We start from the raw sequence: 22,370 nt of genomic DNA, 5'->3' as shown, positions 1-22,370 counted from the left end.
AGTAAAAATTTTCTGTATAGAACATAAAAATATGAGCAATCTCTCATGATTTGCATGAACTTCCCTAGTAGACAAACAGTATTAAGACTGAATTGAAATCAATTCACAAAAAATAAAACTAATTTTTGGAAAGATGCACGTCTGAAGATTTAATATAAGAGGGACGTTGTTCCTAAGCTTACACTTTATTTAGGATGAACAGAAAAAGTCTATGTGCTTTTCTGAATTGGACTATTCTCAGTCTATTTACTTTGTTCACCTAAGTGTTCCACAAAACGGAGGGAAACCATGAACTAAATGTGACTGTAAAGCCAGAATGTTGCCAAGAGGATAACAATTATGCAACCTATTTGAAATTGGCATATTATAGAGAAGAAAACCAAACCAACCAAACAAAAAAACAAACCTTCCAATTTTTCAGAGATCTCAGAGTTCAGTAGTTCCTAGCCATCTCTCTTCCTCTCCAACTCTCCTACCCATGCTCTGGCACTTTTTATCAGAGCAGTGCAAAAGCAAACAGCATCAAGGAGTCCAACACATGCATATTTCCAAATGCCAGAACCTTTCTCAACTCTCACTTTGCTGTCTGTCACTGTAAGACAGTGACTCAGGTCTAAAACTCATCTCCCTCAAGCTAAATCCATAAATACCTGCAATATGACAAAGTACTTACTCATTTTCCTGCATAAATGATGAGCTTCTTGAGACTTCAGTTCTCTCCATCTATTTTTTGTTATCATAAAAGTGTAACAATTGTTTCTAAATGATATCCAGGGTGTATTTTTAATCTTATGTGGGCACTTCACTTGTGTAACTTGTTCTTTTTCAGTCTTCTCTAAAGAAAGAAAAGATGACATTCAGAACATGACTTACTATTAACACCACCTAATCTGACACCACAAACCAATTTCAGGTACTATTTAAAAACATGTAAGACAAATTAAGTGCCATCCTCTAAATGTGTGACGCATCGTTGCTTTCAGTTTCCTCATGATGACGATTTTTTTAAAGCAGCAAAACCAGCTCTACTAAAGAATACAGTTGCTTACAAATTTTCAAAATTATTATGTTAAATAGGTTTAAGAATAAAATCCGTACATAAAAGTGCTAAGTGTGGGTCAATAACTAAAAGCTCTTACTGCCTCTTTTGCAAGGCATATCACCATAACAAATAATCTACTTCATAGCTAGCAACACATCTTAGTTCTCTGGCTTTATCTAACACTTGAGGAGTGAGAAAGACTCTTCCTGCAGTTGCCTAGACTGCAAGAAAAAAACATTTAACGATGTCATAATGCCACACTTTACTCTGACTAGGGATGTACAATGGCTTAGCTCTGTCCCTTCACAGAAAAAAACCAAAACCCCCCTAATTATAATGGTCACATAGGGAAGCTATCTGTGATGATCTCTCAGAATGATTGTTTTCTGAAGGATACATAACTAGCAAGCACTCTCCTGAAAATAAAAAAAACCATGTCCTGCTATATCCCTATCTTTCTTGTTATAATTAGTAGATATTTAGACGGGTTTTGTGAACTGCAGATGACTTTAATTTACACCTTTCAATTCAGTGTCTATCTCCTAGCTTTATTCTCCATATATTCATGCACCTCTTCCCTGTACAGACTTCCATGTCTGAATTTCAGGAGGTCCCAATATTAGGATGTAAATAGTACAGAGGTAGCTGAATCTTCCTCTACATGCAAGTGGGAGAGATTAGTATGCAACAATCTTAGAGAAGCAGTGCAAAGGTACAATCAGTTGACAAAAAGGGCAGTTTGACCCAATGCACCCATGCTGAATTTATTTCTAAGGAACAAGTGGATTAAGACCAACAGTTGCACCCCCCCCCATTTGAAGCTGGTTTCTTTTTTTCACGGCATGCAAATCAGCCTGACAAACTGTAATTTTAAAAAAGTTGTAATTTTGAAGTTATGAGCTGGAATCATCGAATATGTTTCACAATAAAACAAAACTCAGCTTTATAAATATTTTGCTAGTATACATACTTTCTGATGCGTAGCAAATAGCACCTCGATTTTCAGAGGAACAGTCAGAACTTTTCCAGAAGCCATCAGTATCCAAAAACACACATTCTTCGTTTGTTTCTTCATCATCTTCAGACCAGCGACTAAAACTAACATGTTTCCCATCCAGCCAGCCATAATGCTTTCCACCCTAGCAGTGTTTAAGTAACAGGGATGAGCTTACATAGTAAAAAATATGAGGTACAGAAAATGACATGATAATATATTTACACTGGCTAAACATTTACAGTGTCTCTGGTGAGAACTGTAAGTGTTCCACTGCCCTCATGATCTGATCTAGTACTCACAATGTAACAAGTTTCATTATTTTAAGTTTTGCGTTCAAAATATGTGAATTAGCTGAAGTGGATGGCAAATTATCCAATGGTGATGTGTAACCACTGTGTTTATGGAAGAAGGCCTAGCACTGAGATGTCCAAATTGCATCATTTGCCATCTACAAATCAATGGTGGATATAATTACCTGGTCTTGGAAAACTGCTAATAACTGAGAATAAGGTCCTGTCTCAGTTACTCCATACTGAGTTGAAAGTAATCTATTAAATACTTAATTTATTTAATGCATCAGATGCTGCGTTCCTGCCCTGGAGGATGCAAGAGGAATAAGAAAAAAAAACCACATGCAAGCAGCATGTCATCCTTTAAAAATCTTACATTTGAAAGTCATCTTCTGGAAATCCCCCTGTTGCTTTGTTATTTAACTTATCTTGTATCTTTCTTTTGTGTCTATGATTCCAGCACTGGAGTAACAACTTCTGTTGACCAGTTTCATTATAATGTCCTTTCATGTGATTTTTTAATTGTGCCCAAATAATGAAGTGTTGCAATAGCGAAAAGCCAGTGCATGCCTGTACTGTATGCCCCAAAATGAATCATTTGATCTACACTTACAGATGAAAAAAATCAAAAGAGGAGGGGAAGTAGGTTGTCTAGTTTCCGCCTCTTCACAAAGATTAAATGGCTGTTTCCTTTAAAAATTTAAAAATACTCTCCATAAAGTATACATTCAATTTTTTATGTTTTCCCCCTACTTTGCTAGAGTACTCAGTAGTCCATTATGGACACTGGAAAAACATAACACCACAGACGCTGAGTGAACACCACCAAACTCTGTATAAGTCACTGCTAAAAAAATTCTAACTTTTTTCTTGCAATTACCTCCAGACTCATGTGCGTGACAAAAAGACAAACCCTGCAAGCAAGCCCAAAGCATTTCATTAACAGTTGAGACAGCTCTTAATCCACAATAAAGATTTTCAAGAGGTCCTCCAGCTAATAAGAGCAAAAAACAGCACCTCCTGTATTTTTTCAAATTCTTTTGACAGAACAGACAGAAGGAAAAAGAAAAACCCACTGACCTGTCTCAGGAATGTCTCCCTCAAACTCAAAACATAGACACAAATATCATGAAGTAACAACAGAATCTACATTAAGCTTCAGAAATGTATCTCCAGAAGTGTTCAATGATTCACTTTGGATTTTATTTGCCACTTCTAGTTTCTCCCTTCCAAAACAGATTTTGGGTCATCTTTCTAGAGAGGTACTGTAAACAGTGGCAATGATATTAAATGGCAACACTAATTACTTGTTTGTTTACAAAAGAGACAAAGATGATTCAGCAACCTATGTTGCTGCCACCCTACAATATATCCCTACATCAGTAGTCCTTTAAAAGAATTTATCATCATCATCATCATCATCAATTCATCCAGTGGAATTCAAGAACTATGTAACTTGAAGAACTGAGGGTTTAAAACATTAATCTTGAGACACTCCAGATGCTTATCCCTAAATGAAAACAGTTACCCTAGAAACTAATTTTTCACTGCATTTCTTTAACTCAGGTTCTGTTTCACATAAGTCTCAAAATTACCTTAAGCCATAGTCTGAGGGAAAACCAAAACTTACATCTCTGCTGAAGAGTCCAATCCAGAGTGGGTAATTATAAAGGGCTGCCTGAACAGCAAGAAAAGCCTGCTGGAACTGATCTGTGATGCTAACCAGCTGCATCTTGTTATTTATGCATGCAGCCACTGCATCATTCCAGGACAAATTCTTCAGAATTACCATGTATTGAACATCTTGATAGCTCAATGTTTCATTAATGACTTGCTCTGTCTGGTTATCAGAAGTTCCTATACATAAAAGAGAAATCCAGTAATTAGGTAGTTAAACACTGTAATATATATTTAACTCCCAATGTCTCTGTAACAATCAGAAAAATCTTTTTGAATAACACCTGGAAAAAAAATCTTAGACAGTAGATTATGCTATAATTATAGTTAGAAGCAAGTATCTTTGACACTTTAGACAGAAAATTACATATTTAAAAATAAGTATTATTTTCATTCAATGTAGTTTAAAGTATCTTTTTTCTCAAATTAGGTTCACATCTATTTATATCTGACAGTTTTAACTAACTGCTAAATAATATATTGAATTAAAAACATATTATATAACTTTAATTATACACAAATGGGAGAAGGTGACTGCTCTCTGCTGCAACACAGCAACAGCTAAACTTGACTCATCTCTGTGGAGCCTGTAGCTTATGCAAATCTAATGGACCCCAAAACTTTATGCAGATACTGGTACCACACAGTCCCAGAATTCCTTACTGCCATCCATGAGTATAGTGAGAACTGATTTTGCCTCCACGTGTGCTTAAGTAATTGCAGAAAATCCACCTTGCATAGGGAGGGATATAATTCACTATTTGTGCTCCAAGCACTGAGTGTTATCACAGTTATCAGCATCATACCTGATAGCATACAGCTCAGCAATGCATGACAACTGGAGTTAATAAAAGATACAAATATTCCCGTGGATGGTAAGTTAAAGCATACAAATGGTAACCCCAAAAATTTTATACACAACCAAAAACAAATTTGCTCTCCAAAAGGTAGAAACCCCTAATATTTAAAATATCTCAAGCAGGAAAAGGCTCATGAGGGAGGAAGGAGAATCACTTCATAAATAACAGGATGTAAATGTTGATTGAGAGGCTGACAGGGCCATTTTCCAAACCATAAGATGATAGAAACACAATATTAATTTGATATTTACAGGTTTCAATAGAGCAGAAGAGTGACAAGGCTGAAACAGATTGTTTCAAGTGGTTTGTGTCTGTTGCCAAATGCTTTAATTTAGTAAACAGCTACAGAATATAACCACAGAACCCAGGGTGCCATCACTCATCAAAGGGTACCAAATTGTAAACAAGGCAGTAAGTAAAATGTTCATTTCTGAAAAAATTATTGCTGGTGATTACAGTCTCAAAAAATTCTGCAAATCACAATCATGCTAAGATTTCCAATAAACATGAATTGTTCTTTTCCCTAGGATAAAGCCCTAGGCAACCTGGACTCTCTCACAACTGTTGCTGCAACCTGCTGAGTTCCCTTCCAACCCAAGTTATCCTTAGATCCCTAACACAATGATGATATAAGACCAGACAATACAGGACACATTCTGTCAGTCTAAAAACCTTTCTCATTACATCTTCTATAGCTATGGCAAAGAAGCACTTAGTATTTAGTCATCCCAGACTAACAAGATATTGATATAAACAGATACACTGTCAACCCCCTATTCATAAAAATCTCCTTTTCAAATTTTTACATCTCTTTCATCCAGACTTCTAATCTCAATATCTGAAATTTCTGAAGTATTTGGCACTGAAGTAAAGAAGATTTTATATGTTAAATGGAGGTGGAGGGGTGGGAGGTGGAAATCTCTGCGTATTTGAGAATGAAGGTGGGCATATTCTTGCGTGTTTTATACACCTAGGGTTTTTTTTGGTTTGGTTTTTTCTATTTTTTTAGAAGATAGCATGCTCTTTACTTAAAAGGATTATTTATATAAAGGAACTCACTCAGAAGTGGGTGTGCTGAACATTAGCCCATAGCAGTAATTAAATGCATATAATAACTAAATGTGTTTGATCTTATTCCAGTAGTTGGCATTGGCCAACCCACGTGGCTACATCTGAATATTATTTTTAGTTCAGATTAAGAAATCCTACTCACACCAATGGATCTGTATGAAGCTAGGGAAAGCTGCATCACTCCAAATCATCACTCTCCATGTAAGCCCTCAAGTTTGCTCTGGAGAGACCCATTTCAACTTTAAGAGTCTGTGATACCTTATATTCTGATAGTACTAAGAAACACAGGATACGTTTAAGGAACATAGAAATATTGTGAGATTCCTTCCCGGGGCTTCTCACTTCCACAGTTCTGAGAAGGAGAACGGAGTCACTTGTTCCACCCCTTGATGTACATCACCTCTATACCCATCTGCTGAAGTATGATTCCCCTGAAACCACACAGACTCTCAGGAAAACAGATTCCCTCTGAACTGGGCTATAAAAAACTATAGGGAAAATTCTGAATGTCTGACAAAATAGGTTCCAGATCATCCTCCACACTCTGCTTTTCCTAAATTTATCTGCTCAGTCTCTACAAGAATCCTGCTCTTCAAGTGAAATAATTTACATGCATTAAAAAGTCTCCTGGCACATGCACTTTAAGTGAAAACTCTGGCTGTAATTTATTTTGACTCTTCAGACTTACCTACAGGACGTTGGCATATACCCAAGAAGTGCCTGTCAGCACAAGCAGTGAAATTCCATGTTCCAGCATACTGTGATTTGGGATCATTGAGGATTACACCGCACTGATTGTTAAATTCTTCATCAAAAAGCTGAGAGAGAGAAATACCCTTATCAGTCTAAATAAGGCATAAACATACTTGTGTAGAGATGAAGTAACATGAGGCTAGGAGAACCCCAGCTGTCTGAACTTGTTTAAGAAGTTTCAAAGGAGTGGTGCAATACAGCTTACCTGTTTTACAAACACTACCAGGTGCCTGGACTTAGAAAGATTTCCTAAGTTAAATACACTTCAGAAGTTGTCATCCAAATAAAGGTAAACAGAACTCCATTACTGTCAGTCATCTTGTTGGCCAATTAAAATGACTAACTAGGGGATTTTGCCTGTTACATGTTTTTTTGGTTTGGGTTTTGTTTATTTTTTTTAAGGATACAGTTCCAATGCCTTTTTTTTTTTTTGGATACAGTTCTCAATAGGCAAGAGAAGTCAAAAGCCAGAACTTACATCCAGTGGAATTTTCCTTAATCTTCCTGTCAGGAGCGGGTGAAAATTACTATACATCAGTCTGCTCTCATCTATCCATTTGTTTTCTCTTGTGCTGAACAGAAACTGTAAACCAATCCAAATATCTTTTGGCATACCAGGAAGCAAGGATGTTATATAATCTGTTGGGCAGAACAGTAAATATACATACTGTGGTTCAGAAAACAACAGTAAACATCTGAAAAAACAGTTCACATAAGAAAGATAATGCAACACCTGTTCGTATTAATTTTCCCAACCCTCCATGATTGCCAAATGCTTACCATCCCTTACTTCCATATGGTAACACCTTTCATACTGATTTTATCTGCAAGGAGCAGGCTACTGGCATTTGTCCTTCAATTTCTGAGCTGAGAAGCAGATTTAACCTGTTTCTCTGCCCACTACTCTGTATTCTTGCACTTACATCTAAATTTCAAAAGCTGCATTTCCGCAAGTCTGCAAGATCTTCTACTGTCTCCCTACAGAGATAATAGAAGAGCTCCCTCCTGCCCTCTCTGAATTGATGAAGTCTTATCTCCCATCTTTCTCTCCATATACTATAAATCAGAACAGTTTTAAGATTCTGGCAGAGTTTTTCCACCCTACCATCACAGAAAGCAGGACAAGACAAAAGAAATCAGGTTTAGTTGGAAAAAATTCAGCTAGGCAAACCTTAAATCAGATCCCTCTTAATGAGCATTGTGGCAAGAAACAATGGGCTTTGGTAACCCAGCAGGCACCAAAGGCATTCACTAATCTTGACTAGATTAGGAAGACAAACTGAAGCTATGTAATTAGCTACTGCTGACATGTTTTAACCATTGGCCACATGCCAGACTATGTCAGAGCTAATGCCTGGCTGTGCTGATTATGTCAGCGACCTAATGCCACTGGGAAGCGTAGAGGCAGCCTACAGAAAGAGACACACTTCTTTAAAAGACTGTGTCTTCTTTCCATATAGATGACCTCCACTACATGGGGGAAAGAAAAACAAACAAGAAACAATAACAAGCACTTTCATATGCACCAAATCACACAGAAGATCCTGCTGTGTAACATTTCAGAATGGCTATAGTTTTGCAATCTTAAAAGCATCCAAAAACATGCAGGCCTCAGACATGTATGTTCCTGTATATGACCTTATTCCTCCCCAAAAGCAGAAGTTAAAAAAAATACCATTCAGTTGCTGCCTGCAGGTACACTAGTGACCTCTCTAGTCTACTAATGGTATTTTGTTTGGCAAGAGGTTATTGGCTTGAATTCAACCGAGCTACTTCAGCTATACCCCCAGAGAACTCTTAATTACCCACAAGAATATAGTTGCAAATTCAGCTGTATCATTCAGTGATTTATTGCTGAACATTATGTGCAGCCAATGTGTACCCATTTCTTCCTCACTGCATTCCCCTCATTGACTCTAGCTGGCAAGACAGCAGAGAGGTGGAACAGTTCTGTGTTTTGCAGTCCTCCTGCCTTCCATCCTCCCATCAGTGCCCTGGAGAGCCTGCAGGTGGTCAGTTTGGATGCACTGCCATATTAAGCTGCGTGGCACACACAGACACAGAGGGTCCTACGTGGTCCAGCAGGCATTGTGTTTGCCACCTTGTTCCCACACAGACAGCTGAGCTTGACTTGGAAGCAGCTCCCAAGGTAGTTTTCACAGAGCAAAGTCTACAGTCTCAATTATGTCTTAACTTGCAAAGCAAAACATGGGAATTCTTCACTCAGTGATGACCCTTCTATATTCAACTCTTAATGCAAAGTTTTACAATTTTTTTTCTTGTTACAGCAAGTCAAGATCATATAGAGAAGCTGCTCTTCAAACTGGCTCAAACATCTGCAGACTGCATTTCCATGTTATGTTTCCAGTGAAGCAAACAATAGACCACATATTTTTAACTGGTCCTGGATTTTTAGAATGTTCCCAGTATGCCTGTAGATAACCAAATGATTTCATGTTCAAGTTCTTAAGCAGAACTATTCTGAATTCAGAAGTGAAGCTGCATATTAAAAGTGCCCCCAGTTCACCATCGTACCTTGCTCAGTTTGATCTGAGATAGATGGAAGAGAGCCTCCAAAAGTTACACACTTTTCATTAGCTGCATTAAATGTTAAATATTCAGGGTTCATCTTCAGGAAACACTGCAAAACAAACATAATGAAACTGATTTTCATCTTACCAGTCTGCTTAAAAAATAACTCAATATGAAAAGGTTCTTAAACCAACCCTAAAAACCCACTTCTCATTTCCTGCAACAACATATAATTATTTTTTGCAGGAAGCAAGGAACTTGATACTAGCTGCAAGCATTTATTAGATTCAGCAGGATAGCTAAATATAAAATGATCCCATTGACTAACTCCTCATTCACTGAGGATTAGAATTCAATAATTTTTATTGGCTACATCAGAATCATGTACTGCTTTAGGAAAGAGAACACATGAACTCTACAGTCATTTAGTGTTGGGAGAGGAACCTGTATTGTAATGCCTTGTATTGTAATTATGTTTTGGGGAAAACTACATGGGAACTCACAAAAGCATTATTATGCAATGACATGAAGTAAATTTGCAGATTTGATGGACATATGCAGAATAATGGTGGACCAAACAACAGGAATGAGTCTCACTAAGACTAAGACTTTAGATGACTGCCTAAAACATATGACTGAAACAGACTATATTACGGCTTCTGATCTGCTGGTTAATTCTTAAAAGCTGATTCAAATTCTTAAGTGATTTAAGTCCTTAAGGCAAGTTAGGAAACTGTCCACCAGCTTGCTGCCTGCCTACGATTACTCAGCAAGAGAATCAAGATGCTTCTGCCACAGAAACCTCATCCTCTCCCTTTCTAATCCTTCTCTTCATTCAAGTAGAGCTCAAGATTAGACAACACAACACAATAAATGTTCTTGGACCTAAACACATGGTGATGGGAAAGCAAAAAAAGCCGAAAATGAATGCTTTGAAATTAAGAAACTAGCAATCCTGAATAAGAGAGAAGTGAGGGAGATTACTTTAATCACTACACATAGTTTTCATAGTTTTCAAAAGCCTACTTCATTCCTCAACACAGGGGCTACCTCCTCATTTCTTTCACAAGAGCATTCCATCTAACTGGAAATGAAAAACAGGTAAGGATGATGAATCTGTATTATCACTGTACCTTATTCCGGAACTGATGCCAGCCTTCACGGCAACCTCCTCTGACTGGGCGGTAACTGGGATCATGTTTCTCTAGTAAGGAGGCATTATTTTTTTCACAGATGAAGGGTAGTTTCACATTACAGTTCACTGGGTAGTCTGCAGAAATAGAAGTTTTAAAAAGCAGTTATGGTAATGTCACATCACATTCCAATTCCCATCCATACTTTATGACATGACAAAGACCAATCTGAAGGGAAGTCCTTTTCAGTGCAACCACAGTGAACTACTATGCAATCTAAAGCACTAAAAATAACAGTAGAGAAAAAGGCAAAGGTAAATGATTTATACTGGACAGTAATATAAAATTCCTAAAAAAACAGAGTCTGACCCTTATTTCCAGTAGTAACACTTCACATAGGCAGAGAAAACTTGAAAACAGAAAAATAATGAAAAAAGATTTTGTATATGAGGACTAATCTCATATTCTGGCATAGAGGGTGTGACCTAAATGTCATTAAAGCCAAAAGGAATCCCTTAGCATCTACATAGAGAGCATCAAGCCTGCACTGCTTTACATGACTTCTACAGTAACTGGACTGACTTCCAAGTCAAGAGCAATTTTTGGTTAATAGAGATGAAAACAGTTCAGCAGCATATGAACTGAATGTTGGGGAAAATGTGATTTAAAGTCAAAATGGTAGTAGACAGGAGGAGCATCTTCTCCAGAAGTTACAGATTTTCCCCAATATAAAACAGTGTTGAAAAAAGGAAATAAGCTTCAAGTACCACCAGCTGGCTTTTCCATTAATTTGTATAGCTCTTACGGTATGACTCCACTACATAATGAGATTTGCACCTCCAGATGTATATATGGTTGCAAGTATGCAGTCAAACCTGCTTTAACTAACACAACTCTCAGACTTAAATTCCAGAGCTCAGGATACTTAGCATAAACATAGAAAGGTAGCCACCAAATCGAGATTTTACCTTATTAATGTATGTTGCAAAAAGAATGACAATCAGTCATCAAAATTTGTCATCTGAATTCAGGTTTGCCTCTGATCATCAAGAAATATTACCCATGGCTTCTATCATGAGGAGGTAATAAATGATTCAAAATTCAATCAGATTATCATGAAGAAGCATTCACTCCTAATTCAATATCATTTGCATCCAATATAAGAATTTGGGCAGAATGGTAATTACTTCTTTTTTTTAAAAAAAAAATATAGTAATGACAGATGGGGTAAAAAAATTAAAACAGCCTTACCTCTATACCAGTTCTTTCGAGAAACATACCAGCATTCTCTCAGGAATCTATCATGGAAGCGTGGAAATAACTGTAAACTGGATATAAATATTTCAGAGTTAATCTCCAATCCAATGTGACCTTCAAGGGGAAACTCTGACAGCAACAGAATCAGTGCACACAGAAATTTGGGCTGGTAACTGTTTCTAGATGCCCTACAAAAACTAGACTAGGAATAAATACATGGCAGGTTCAGTAGGTATGTACCATGCTCAAATTAACTTTGTTGAGATGTGCAGAGTGAGGTTAGTTATCACCATGCTGAAATCAGAGCACATAGTCAGGACAAGTGAGGGAAATGGGCAATAACTCTGGTTTTCTTTTCACAGTAGTATATTTCTGTAATATTTTGGAAAGTGAAGGACTTTCCTTCTAAGACGCCAGTGGATCTTCTCTGCAGCCATGAAGAGCATGAAGCAAGGCTTGCTGTGAGTCATCTCAACTCTACAGGACTATACTAAAAGCCCTCCAAGACTTAACTGAAAGACTGATGTTTTAAACCAATTTCCTATTCCGTGTTCTCAGGTATTCCTCACATGTTTTCAAAGTCAACAGACAGGGCTTTTTGGTTTTGTCAGTTCTGCAAGTATTAACATAACATAGAAGTGGATTTAAAAATCCAATAAAAGCATTTTAAAGATCAAGGGAATACATTAGCTACTAGGACTACAGATTTCAAGGATTCCCATGACAAGACTAAGGTCTCTAAACCCAAAAGCCCAAAATCCAGAGGCTCTGATAGAGGCAAAAGAAATAGATTATTAATTCAGTTATTATTAAATTACTCTGAATCAACTATTCTAGTTCACTGTATTCTTGAAAAGCACACCAAGTTTGCAATAAAGCATCTTATAATTGTTCTACATACGGTGAATGATAGCTGTAGCCATAATCAATAAACTTCAGCCACCACTTCTGTTCACTGTTTGATAACTGTGGAAAAAAAACCAAAACCCAGCATTTTATAACCCACAGAGAAAGAGCTCCACACTCTACTAAAGATAAAGCAATGACAAAATTAGTCACAGAGGTATTGAAACATTTTTGTAAGATTCCTTAGAAGGGTGTACTTTCATGCTATGAATACCACAAACCCCTTTCAGCAAAGCCTATCAGACCATCATGCATTATAATTAAATCTTCTCATTGGGTGAAAAATTATGTCTTGTCCCGTGCATAAAATTAAGAACTGCCACAACTGTTAATGAAATATCTGCAGACAATGAGATGCTTATACAGTGGTCTTGTTATGACACTTTTTGTCCATTTAGAGGGGTTTGGTTTTTTTCATGTTTTTAAGTCTACTTTTCTATTTAAAAAATTTTTTACAAGGCTGCCATTAAAATAATTCTCTTTTAATTCATCTTTTCCCTTTCAGTATAACTGAGAGGCCAAAAGGAAAAAGAAAGAAATTAGGGATTAACATTTTGTTATATCGGAAAACCTGGCAAGAAAATTTCCCTACAGCGTAAAGTAACTGTTAAAAGAGATTACACCACCTTACCTTCTCTATTTGAGACAGTATTGCCCTGAGTTTAGGGTAAGACTCCACTGAGGCTAAATCACTATCATTTTTTTGACAGTAGAAAATAGCTTCCTGGTAGCTCAAATTCTTATCTGGTACAAACCACAGCTCTGCTCCATCAACAACAAGTGGGGCTCCATGAATTCCAATTTCATCTACACAGAAGAAATATCACATGTGTAAGAAATCAATTCTGAAAAACTAATCCTTTTCTGAATGTAGTAAGAAATCTCAGTTTGACAGAGTCAACACTCTGCATTCTAAACTCTCTCAGAATCAAATTCTGTCCATCATAACCTTTCCTGGTATCAAACAGGTATTGCAGCAGCAATGTAACAACACTAATAAAAGATATTGAGTATAAACAACCATAGTGGAAGAATACACAAGAAGTCCATTTACCTGGTATATACCACTCAGGTGTCTTTGGAGTGCTACCTGTCCAAAGGAAAAAAGGAACAGTCACTTAGAGTTCACCCTCTACCAAGACTGCAGCCACCAATAACGGAAGTGATGGTTAGTACTCATATTTCTCAGTATTCATGATGGAAAAAACATAAGGAGAAGGAAATCACACACAGGTTTAATAGTTTAAAATGAGCTGAGGTAAAATTAATGGAGTATTGCATACCTCTGTCTTAAACATCTCTGGGTTTTTTTAATCTCTCAAGCAGAATACAAGCATCTAAGTAGTGTATCTACCGGTATCCCACCACAACAAGAAAGCTTCATCCCCTGAAACATCTATTATTGGGCAATACTGACAACTCAGTTGTAATAAACTCTTTATATGAACAAATGGATGTAACTGCAGTTTACCTTTTGTTATCTGGCAGACCCATTCAAGTTTAGCTTCACAATCAAAAGGCCTGAAGTAAAATTCCAGGTCTCTGCCTTCATGGAAATAAAATCTCCAAAATGACCTCCGTGAAAACTGGGTGGTCTGTATAAAAGTAGAAACAGAGAACAGAGTTAGCACAGCATAGGCCTCTGAAATGTCGAATTACACTGTATTAAAAAAGTACTTTGCCAAAGTCAGTGTATTTTATGGTGTTGTTAGTCCCATAGTATATTTTGCAAAAAATAAACAGATACAACTCTAACTTCAACTGTAACTCCCCACATGAAGGAATTAGGTAAAGGCTTAAGGTCAGTTACATACAAATCTTTTCTAGCAATATTATTTCTTAGGGTTTCTGTGGCACACAGGATCTCATAGATGCTTGTTATTAAATTATCTACTGCCACTTGTTCCCCTGAAATGATTCTCATTTCTGCTGAAACTGGCACAGAAATAATCTTTCTTATTTAAGATTATTTCTTACAATCAAGTTTAAAGAACTGACTTTGCTCTTGCTGATGTCTCCAGTAAGGAGAATTTCTTATCATCTACTGAAATAACATGTCTATAACTAGCAGGTAGGAGAGGAAAGTTACTACATTCACAGCATCCCCTTCAAACCGCTCTCCTTAGTCTAAAATTTTTAGGAGCTCAGTGCTGAACCAGCTTCTCAAGTCTGGGGTAATGAGCACAGCAGAAGAGACTGAGGGAAATGGCTGAGAACAGAAGCAAAGGGATGCAATTATCCTTTCCTTTATTAAGTCCTAAAAGCAGAGGTGGTTCTAATTACATTAAAAGGGATGGTATTGGAATGATGTTGTAAAAAGTCAGGTGATGCTTCAGAAAAGTTAAAGGCCATTTTAAATCTCATGCCATCAAGACTAAATTAAGTAACAAAGAACATAATCAGGAATTAAGCAGAGGTCTGATATTTGAAATTAAAAACCAACATGGCACTTACAGTCAATTTCACCAGTAAACAAGGAAATACGCAAAATAAACACAAACACATGCTCTATCCTGGCTACTGCATTCCCCTACTTCAGGTTTCAAAATTTTTCTTAATTTGCAGTTCAGAAAAACTAATTTAGATTTTAGAAAGTTACAGGTAGGGCTCTGCTTTTTTGTTTTAGATGCCATGATACATCCCTAAGAGTTTAATATACTAGAGATACACAGTATGGCATTATGCAATAGCAAACAGCATTGTTACTAATATATTTTGTAGTTAAAAAGGTTCAAAAGAAGTCTTATGAAAAGTTATCATTAGCACAGTGCTTGGTTCACAAAAAGCTATTTGAATAAGGATAATCAGTAACAGGTGTATATTGATAAAGGGAACACTAGCAGCTTTTTCACTATGTTAAGAAAACATCTCAACCTAAATTCAATATACGCCTGGAGAAAGTATTTTTTCCAAGTACTTCCAAGTAAAAATATGCATGTTGTTATTAAAAATCTTGAAACTAACCTTTAATGCAGCACAGTCTCTTGTATCATATTCATCTTCCAGATACTCGAGTGGCATAACAACACTAGTCACCTACATGGTGATGGACAGGATGAAAGAATCAGCACTGTTTGCTGTGGTAAACCCAAGAAAAAACCATTCAAACCTGGGGTCCCATTATGTTTATTACTATTAAAATATGTGTTGAATGGCAGTCACTCGATCAATTTTGAGTCTCCATATCTGTTATTGTGTGGAGGGGAGAACTCACAATTTCAGGCAAACAAAACAATTACAATGAGGAAGATATTTTTGGAGAAGTCTGACATATCAAGGAGATGAACTGATAAACCTTCCCCTCTGTTGTGCCAAGAAGACACCTTGTTCTCTCCACCAGCTCTTAGATGTTTACTACTATATTTCTATTAACTACTGCTATATTAAGTATTTTAATAAAATGGAGACAGAAATCAGGTTAACCTTATAAAGATATGTTTGTAATTGGAAATCCGCCTGGATGATAGCTCTTAAGTGTACAATCTTCTTCTGAATTATTAATCTACTGAAGGATTTGCCATATTCTAATTAACATATTTATCAATTTACTTTCAATTCAACCCAAGTTGAAACAAATCAGGACATCATGTTTCCAGGTTAAAAGTTAACTTACGGGTTTATCATCACTCCACTGCCAGGTTCCTAAAGAATCTGGACTCCTCTTATTCATTCCAATCCATACCCATCTGTCATTGCTGTAAACAAACAAGATAAAAATCTTACGCCAAGCATATGGTTCAGCACATTTAATAAAAAGACTGACCTATGTCATGGCATTACTTATGATCAACCAGCTGTTGATCACAGAAACAAAGGTTTACTACTGCAAGTCGTAGCAGTTCAAAGAGAAAACAGGTATAAGGGCTAGGACCTCTTCTGTACAGAAGAAAACTAACTCAGATAATTCCTTTGGTGGTTGAATCACCACTTCATCGGTTGTCACTTGATGTAAAGGTCTCTTTTCTACACTTTTCTTCCACAATCACACAGAGAGTGTTTATATGCCTTGGTTCTCTTTTGTCCATCTTAGGCCATCTCTCTCTCCACCAGCAGCTCAAATATACTCTTTCTCGAATCACACAAAAGCTTTTACTCACAAAGCACAACTGGCATCATATTTCCCTTAGCTTTGTCAGTGATATAAACACACCAAACATGGGCACCTATTTCAATTATGCACATTCATAAATGTGGTACAGACTTAAATAAGCACCTAACACCATCAATTTCAATGGTTGCATAAATGAGTGGCAATAGAAATTACAGTCCAGTCGGAACTGTCTTTTTTTTCTACATTTCACTTCTTCACTTTTCATAAGCAAGGGATACTTAAATCCAAAATTTCAACTGTGCTCCAAGATACTAAGTTGCCTGAAAAAATGGGTTTACAATGTATATACTCAAATCTGCAGTAAGAACCTTTACCATACTCTTTGCTATTGCTTATGAATCTAAAGATGCTATAACAAAGTTAAATGTGCTAGTCAAACTGCAAGGTTAGCCTTGTACTGCAACTTCTCAAAGTATTGATTTTGTGCTAGTTACTGAAGTTTATGATAATTCACTCTAATCCACTCCCCTGCCCAAGAAAGGCAACAGACACTTCTCTGAATGACAGTATCACATGGAAGCAGCAGAGGGGAGAAAGACCATGAGTTTTCTATGAAATCACACCCTACATGAAACCCTACTGCAAAAGAGCTGTGGAACAGGTACTCTCACCAAAGTGGTCTGACAGCAATAGTAAAGTATTGATGCCACAGTACAGGGCTCTTGTAAAACTGTATCAGGAGTACTAATTCCATAAATTCACGTTGTATCAAATACAGAGAAGGAACACAGGACATTTGAGGAAATTAGAGTTCAGGCTATTAATAAGAACTAAAAATTTTCTTGTCCAGCCTTTACAAAGAAAGACAGGAAAAGGATATAATTATTCTTTATAATATTTTAGGAGACTAAACCCCCAAGAAGAGGAGCTATTTGAGCAAAAAGGACATCAAGTCTGAATGAACCACATCTCAGAAATAAATTTAGGTTCAAAAATGGAAAGAGATGTCTGACCAGCAGAGGTCAGAGTTTGGAAAAGGCTCCCAAAAAAGTAGTGCTGACAAACTTAACAAAGAGATTTAAAGTCAGAACTTGGAAAGTTTATGAAACTGACTTTATTACAAGGAGGGATGAACTCAGACCCAGGCTTACCCACCCAAGCAATGTTATGAAATCATAAGGCAATGTTAAGAAAGTCTTTGATAAGGCTGTGCCACTAGCTTTCTACACATATGACCATAAAGATGCTGAATAGCCTGAAAATACTGATGGTGCAGCACCAGGAAAAACCTTAGCCCAGAGTATGTGGGCTAAGTACATGTAATCCTAGAAGGGCAATAGTATTTTATTTGGTAAAGTTCCCTTTAGCATCAGCCATTTGAGAAACTTGTTTCAAAAGGATTTGCAGTAATTTGCAGTAATTACCTGAGAATCTAGAGCAATTTTTCAAAGTCTGTCAACTTGTATTTGGCTTTTAGGTAATAAATAGATTTGAATCAAAAAAAAAAAAGTGTGCCAGGTCAAGAATTAGCTATTCTCCCACTTTACAATTACTGGCCTGCAAACAGAACCACATTTTCAGTTGACTAGGCTCTTACATATTAATGTACATATTTTGCTTCTTTCGGAACTGTTCAGACATGACCATGACTAATTCAGCAACTACTACACTATGCTTGACAGTACTTTTATGCCTTCTGATAGTCCTCTGAAATTATACTATCATCTCATCACAGGAAAGAATTCCAGCAACTATTTAAGAAAAATACGAATTAAGACTCTCTATTGTAACTAAGCTTGCAGCACGGAATTTGTTTGTGCTTCAGGCATCTGTCTTCTCATTGCAAAGCATTTAAAATCCATCCTACGGATTTGTATCAAAATGGATTTATCACTGTCAGAGTATTCTTTGAGCTACACTCCTGGAACTGTCTCTAAAACCTAGATTATCCTGAGTTTTAACCTAAAAAATAGGTGCAATTTGTGCTTTACAATGGACTCCACGCTGATTAACAATGAAAGATCCTAAATCTCCAGCAATCCCCGCAGAATACTGGTGGCTTTTCTCTCACACAGAACTAAAACTTCCTAAAAGCCAATGTTCTACAGGACTGGATAAATACTGTGTAGACTGATGTAAAGGGACTATAAACCAGTAATTTTTCTAGTTGTATTCTAACTGCTGAAAGAGAAAAATTATTTTTTCTGTCCTTTATGTCAGCTCCAACACAAGATTAGGAGCCTCAGTGAAGTTATTGGGACTTGTAAGTCAATCTAATGTGTACATCTGGGCCAACTCATTAATGGTGCAATTTAAGGTACCATTTAATCTTAGGCAGCACTGGCCTAAATCTATGTATGAATCCCATCTAAACCTCTGTTCTTCCCCCTGTAACAGGCTACTGCACTAGCTAAATCACATCCTGCTAATTACCTACTCTTGAGTGGAAGAGAAGCTGAATTAATGCAATTACTACAGCCTGCCTCTCAGCTTTACAGCTCTTTTAGCCAGCATGTTAAGATCAGTTTTTTCTTTCAAACTCAAGTATTCATGAGGCTTTCTTGATTCAGAACAATTACAGCAGCAGAACTGTTCATATAAAAGGCAACTGATTTCTTTCTAGTAAGGTGTCCTCACTGAAATGTTATTTCTAACCAATCTAAGGTATTACCCTCCCTGTGCCCAGGGCTGCTGCCAGCTATAAGCTGCAGAATGCTCAAAAACACAGTCCTAAAAGAATGGAAGTAACCCAACCAGATATGTTCTGCCTGTATCATGTCCCTTCAAGTGAAAAGAGGTTCTCTCCTATTTCTTCCAGACAGGGGAAGGTTGGCAGGCAAAGTTCATTTTCCTTTCCAATGGCAATAGCCTGACTTGGCTGGAGCAATTCTAGCTCTTGTTTGCCTCTAAGGTGGAATCCGAGTAAAGAACAGAATGGACTAGGCAAGCTGCCCTTTTCCTGGTGAACCAAACTGACTCTTGCTAACATTTAAAAACAAATAATTCTCAATGAGTCACCAGAGAACTGTGCAAGGGGAAAAAACCCGAAACCAAAAGAGCAGAGGTGTGGCTCCTTCCCCAAGCCAAAATGAATGCACTGAATGAATACTCAAGGTCAGAGTTTGCACTGACTAAATACAGGGAATATGAACAAACTGCATGCCAGCGCACTCCAGAAGCTAATCACATCTAACATTACCTTAGGAAGATTTCTCCCAGTTAGCTAAGTTATTTGTTCTTGGCGAAATAATTCAGTTGGTTTCCTATCTCCTTTCTCAAATGAGCTTAAGTTTCAGACAAACTACCCTTGACACTTGACCTCCAAAATATGCTATGTAAATCACCACCTCTGAGTAATATAAAAGCATAAATATCTTCAGCAATTATATTAGCTAAACAAACAAACATTATTTAAAATACTTCAGGCAGTATCAAATATGTAGTATTCCAATTCAGAATGTTCTGAAGTGCTGAAAAAGGGGTTAGCTCAGACAAAAATACTGTGTTTTCAGTTATATTTGACATGTGTAGTCACTGCAATGCTGACTGCAAAGTCAATTTATATTGGGCTCTGTATGTTGTCCCTTATCTTAAGTTCTGGTAAAATAAAATTGAAGTACTGGGACTTTCCTTCTTTCAGACTAAGTTCAAGTTTTCTGAAGTATGGGAAGTGCAGGAGCATTGTGTATCAGCTGACTTCCTGGAAAGACAGAAGTCTCCATCTTTAAACTCCTAACAAAAAAATGGCCATTAGCTATAATTAATACCTCAGATGGTCTGCAAGCTGAAAAGCAGTTCCAAGTACTTGTAGGACAATAAAATGTTACTTCTCTATTCACATTTCATAGTAGATTAGCTACACTAAAACAAAATCTGTAATTGCAAAAGTGTCTAATAAGATCTATAGCTATAAATAATTTCTGCACTGATTTTTATTTCAGGGACTTCAGTCAATTTAGCAAAGGAATCACAAGTGGCTTTTACACAAGCGAAACTATCTATATATAGAGCATACAAGTTTGCTTTTTTCTCTTCTTAACATAAACACTGAGTAATTTTCATGACTTGTGCACTTCTAAAAAAAGTCCACTGTCTTTTCAAGAAGACCTCTCTTCAGTCATCAGGTTTTAAAATTTAATCACAGTGTTGTGTGCTGGCAGCTTCTGATATAATCCTGATTTAGTTTGTTGATGAAAAAATTTAGATCACATAACTGGCAGCATTTGAGTTTAAGCTGGCAAAAGTTCTGAAAAACCAGGCTGTCAATCAAAAAAAACATATTACACAAGGATCTGACATCACACCAATGCCTAATAAAGCTTTGCAGTGACAGTTCATTTGATTAAAAATAGAGGTTTAAACTCATAAATTATGTAGCATTTAATTTGTTGATACCAGAAAACTCAGCCCACCCATCTAATGCCCATATAGTGTTATTGCAGTTATGCCAAATAGGATCTGTGCCAACCAGATTGCTGGACACTACATTATGCATATTTTCAAAAGATAGCACCCAGTTTAGTCAGGAAGCATGAATAAAATATTTCATGAATAAAAATGAGGTGTATCTGCAAAACTGGAATAATAATTTGTCTCTTAAGACTGTACCAGTAAAGAATAGGTACAACTACCATCTAGTTGTGCCAAAATTCAACATAAAGAAGGAAATACTTATTTAACAAGAGACTTAGCTTGCTTTGAATATCTTCCATTACATAAATTTCTCTTTTCTTGTGCTGCCTCTAGCAATGTGAAATATTTACCCAAGCTGTATTCCCCTGACATTTTCCAGCAAGGCAGTTCAAATGCCACATCTAGCTGTTTTTACTGTGGGAAACACAGTTGCTGCACACTGTCTCATACTTGCCATTCGGGGTCAGCAGCAGCATTTGCGATCTACTGCAGAAAGCAACGGAAATCAAAATTTTAGAGCACAGCCAGTTTGTTACCTTATAATTTTTCTCAGGATAGAATGAAGTGCCTTGACTTCTTCTGAGTGACTAAAACTAGGCAGATGGCCTCCAAGCGCTTCACAGAACCTTTCTGCCTCTTCCCAGGTCCTGGTTCGCAGCACTCTTTCACTGTGGAAGAACTTCACAACAGCCAAACATCAGAGCACAAAATGACACAAGTGACAGCGTTTTTAAAACATTCCTGGTACTACTCAAATGTGATCACCTGAGATTTAATAACCGGTATTTCCACAGGGAGAGAACGTCACTTTTTAATAATTTTTTTTTCCAGTTTGTTTGACAACAGCCACACTCTGAAGTTTAGCTGACAAAATTTATTTCAAACTCAATATATTCCATATGACAGACTTTCTCTGTTTTTCTTTACCAGAAAGATTTTAGAAAACACCACCCAAGTCATTTCAAAACTCTAAGTCAAAGTGTAAGTTTTAAGGGATGCTGTTCTTTCAAACTTATGAACTGCAAAGCCTAATGTTCACTGAAACTGTGCTCGCTTGGGTGCTGCGGGTGAAGGAAGTTCTTTGGCACACCCTTTGCTACCTGTATGCATCAGAGTTGCAACTTTGGCTCATACACCTCAGCTAACATTTCCACTTGATCCCCTTGGTTTCAGTCCAAGCCAATTCCCATCAGCTGGATCTCTCTGCACAGACATCCTGCATTTGGTCAACAACAGTTTTGGAGAATCTGCTAGGGCCAGCTGTCATGTCCATCAACTATGGGACAGGTAGGCTGCACATCAGCTAGACCTACCCCTTCGGAATGCTTGCCCACACCCTTGTTATTCAAGTTGGGATTCCCCACTTTGCTACATGAGCTGTTTACAAG

The 22,370-nt window shown here is 37.1% G+C and overlaps 1 protein-coding gene across 2 annotated transcripts in view; it reads right to left on the bottom strand.

The window, feature by feature from the left end:
- The window catches only part of LY75 (lymphocyte antigen 75), a 43,792-nt gene that overhangs the window by 8,462 nt on the left and 12,960 nt on the right, over positions 1 to 22,370 (bottom strand). The window contains exons 13-27 of one of the 2 annotated variants that reach the window (XM_017825352.1): positions 21,519 to 21,661; positions 16,132 to 16,213; positions 15,483 to 15,554; positions 13,990 to 14,113; positions 13,573 to 13,608; positions 13,150 to 13,325; positions 12,514 to 12,578; positions 11,607 to 11,683; positions 10,356 to 10,492; positions 9,226 to 9,331; positions 7,169 to 7,329; positions 6,626 to 6,755; positions 3,960 to 4,192; positions 2,013 to 2,181; positions 674 to 835 (exon numbers count right to left, since the gene is read on the bottom strand). In XM_017825352.1, coding sequence (XP_017680841.1) covers positions 674 to 835; positions 2,013 to 2,181; positions 3,960 to 4,192; positions 6,626 to 6,755; positions 7,169 to 7,329; positions 9,226 to 9,331; positions 10,356 to 10,492; positions 11,607 to 11,683; positions 12,514 to 12,578; positions 13,150 to 13,325; positions 13,573 to 13,608; positions 13,990 to 14,113; positions 15,483 to 15,554; positions 16,132 to 16,213; positions 21,519 to 21,661 — 1,873 coding nt within the window. The remainder of the gene's footprint in view (positions 1 to 673; positions 836 to 2,012; positions 2,182 to 3,959; positions 4,193 to 6,625; positions 6,756 to 7,168; positions 7,330 to 9,225; positions 9,332 to 10,355; positions 10,493 to 11,606; positions 11,684 to 12,513; positions 12,579 to 13,149; positions 13,326 to 13,572; positions 13,609 to 13,989; positions 14,114 to 15,482; positions 15,555 to 16,131; positions 16,214 to 21,518; positions 21,662 to 22,370) is intronic. The other variant, XM_017825353.1, reaches the window with a different exon arrangement.

The sequence above is a fragment of the Lepidothrix coronata genome, unplaced genomic scaffold (assembly GCF_001604755.1).
Source record: "Lepidothrix coronata isolate B3197 unplaced genomic scaffold, Lepidothrix_coronata-1.0 Scaffold118, whole genome shotgun sequence".
NCBI classification, from domain to species: domain Eukaryota; kingdom Metazoa; phylum Chordata; class Aves; order Passeriformes; family Pipridae; genus Lepidothrix; species Lepidothrix coronata.
Note: the sequence above shows the minus strand (reverse complement) of the source record. Positions and strands in the feature narration are given on the sequence as shown.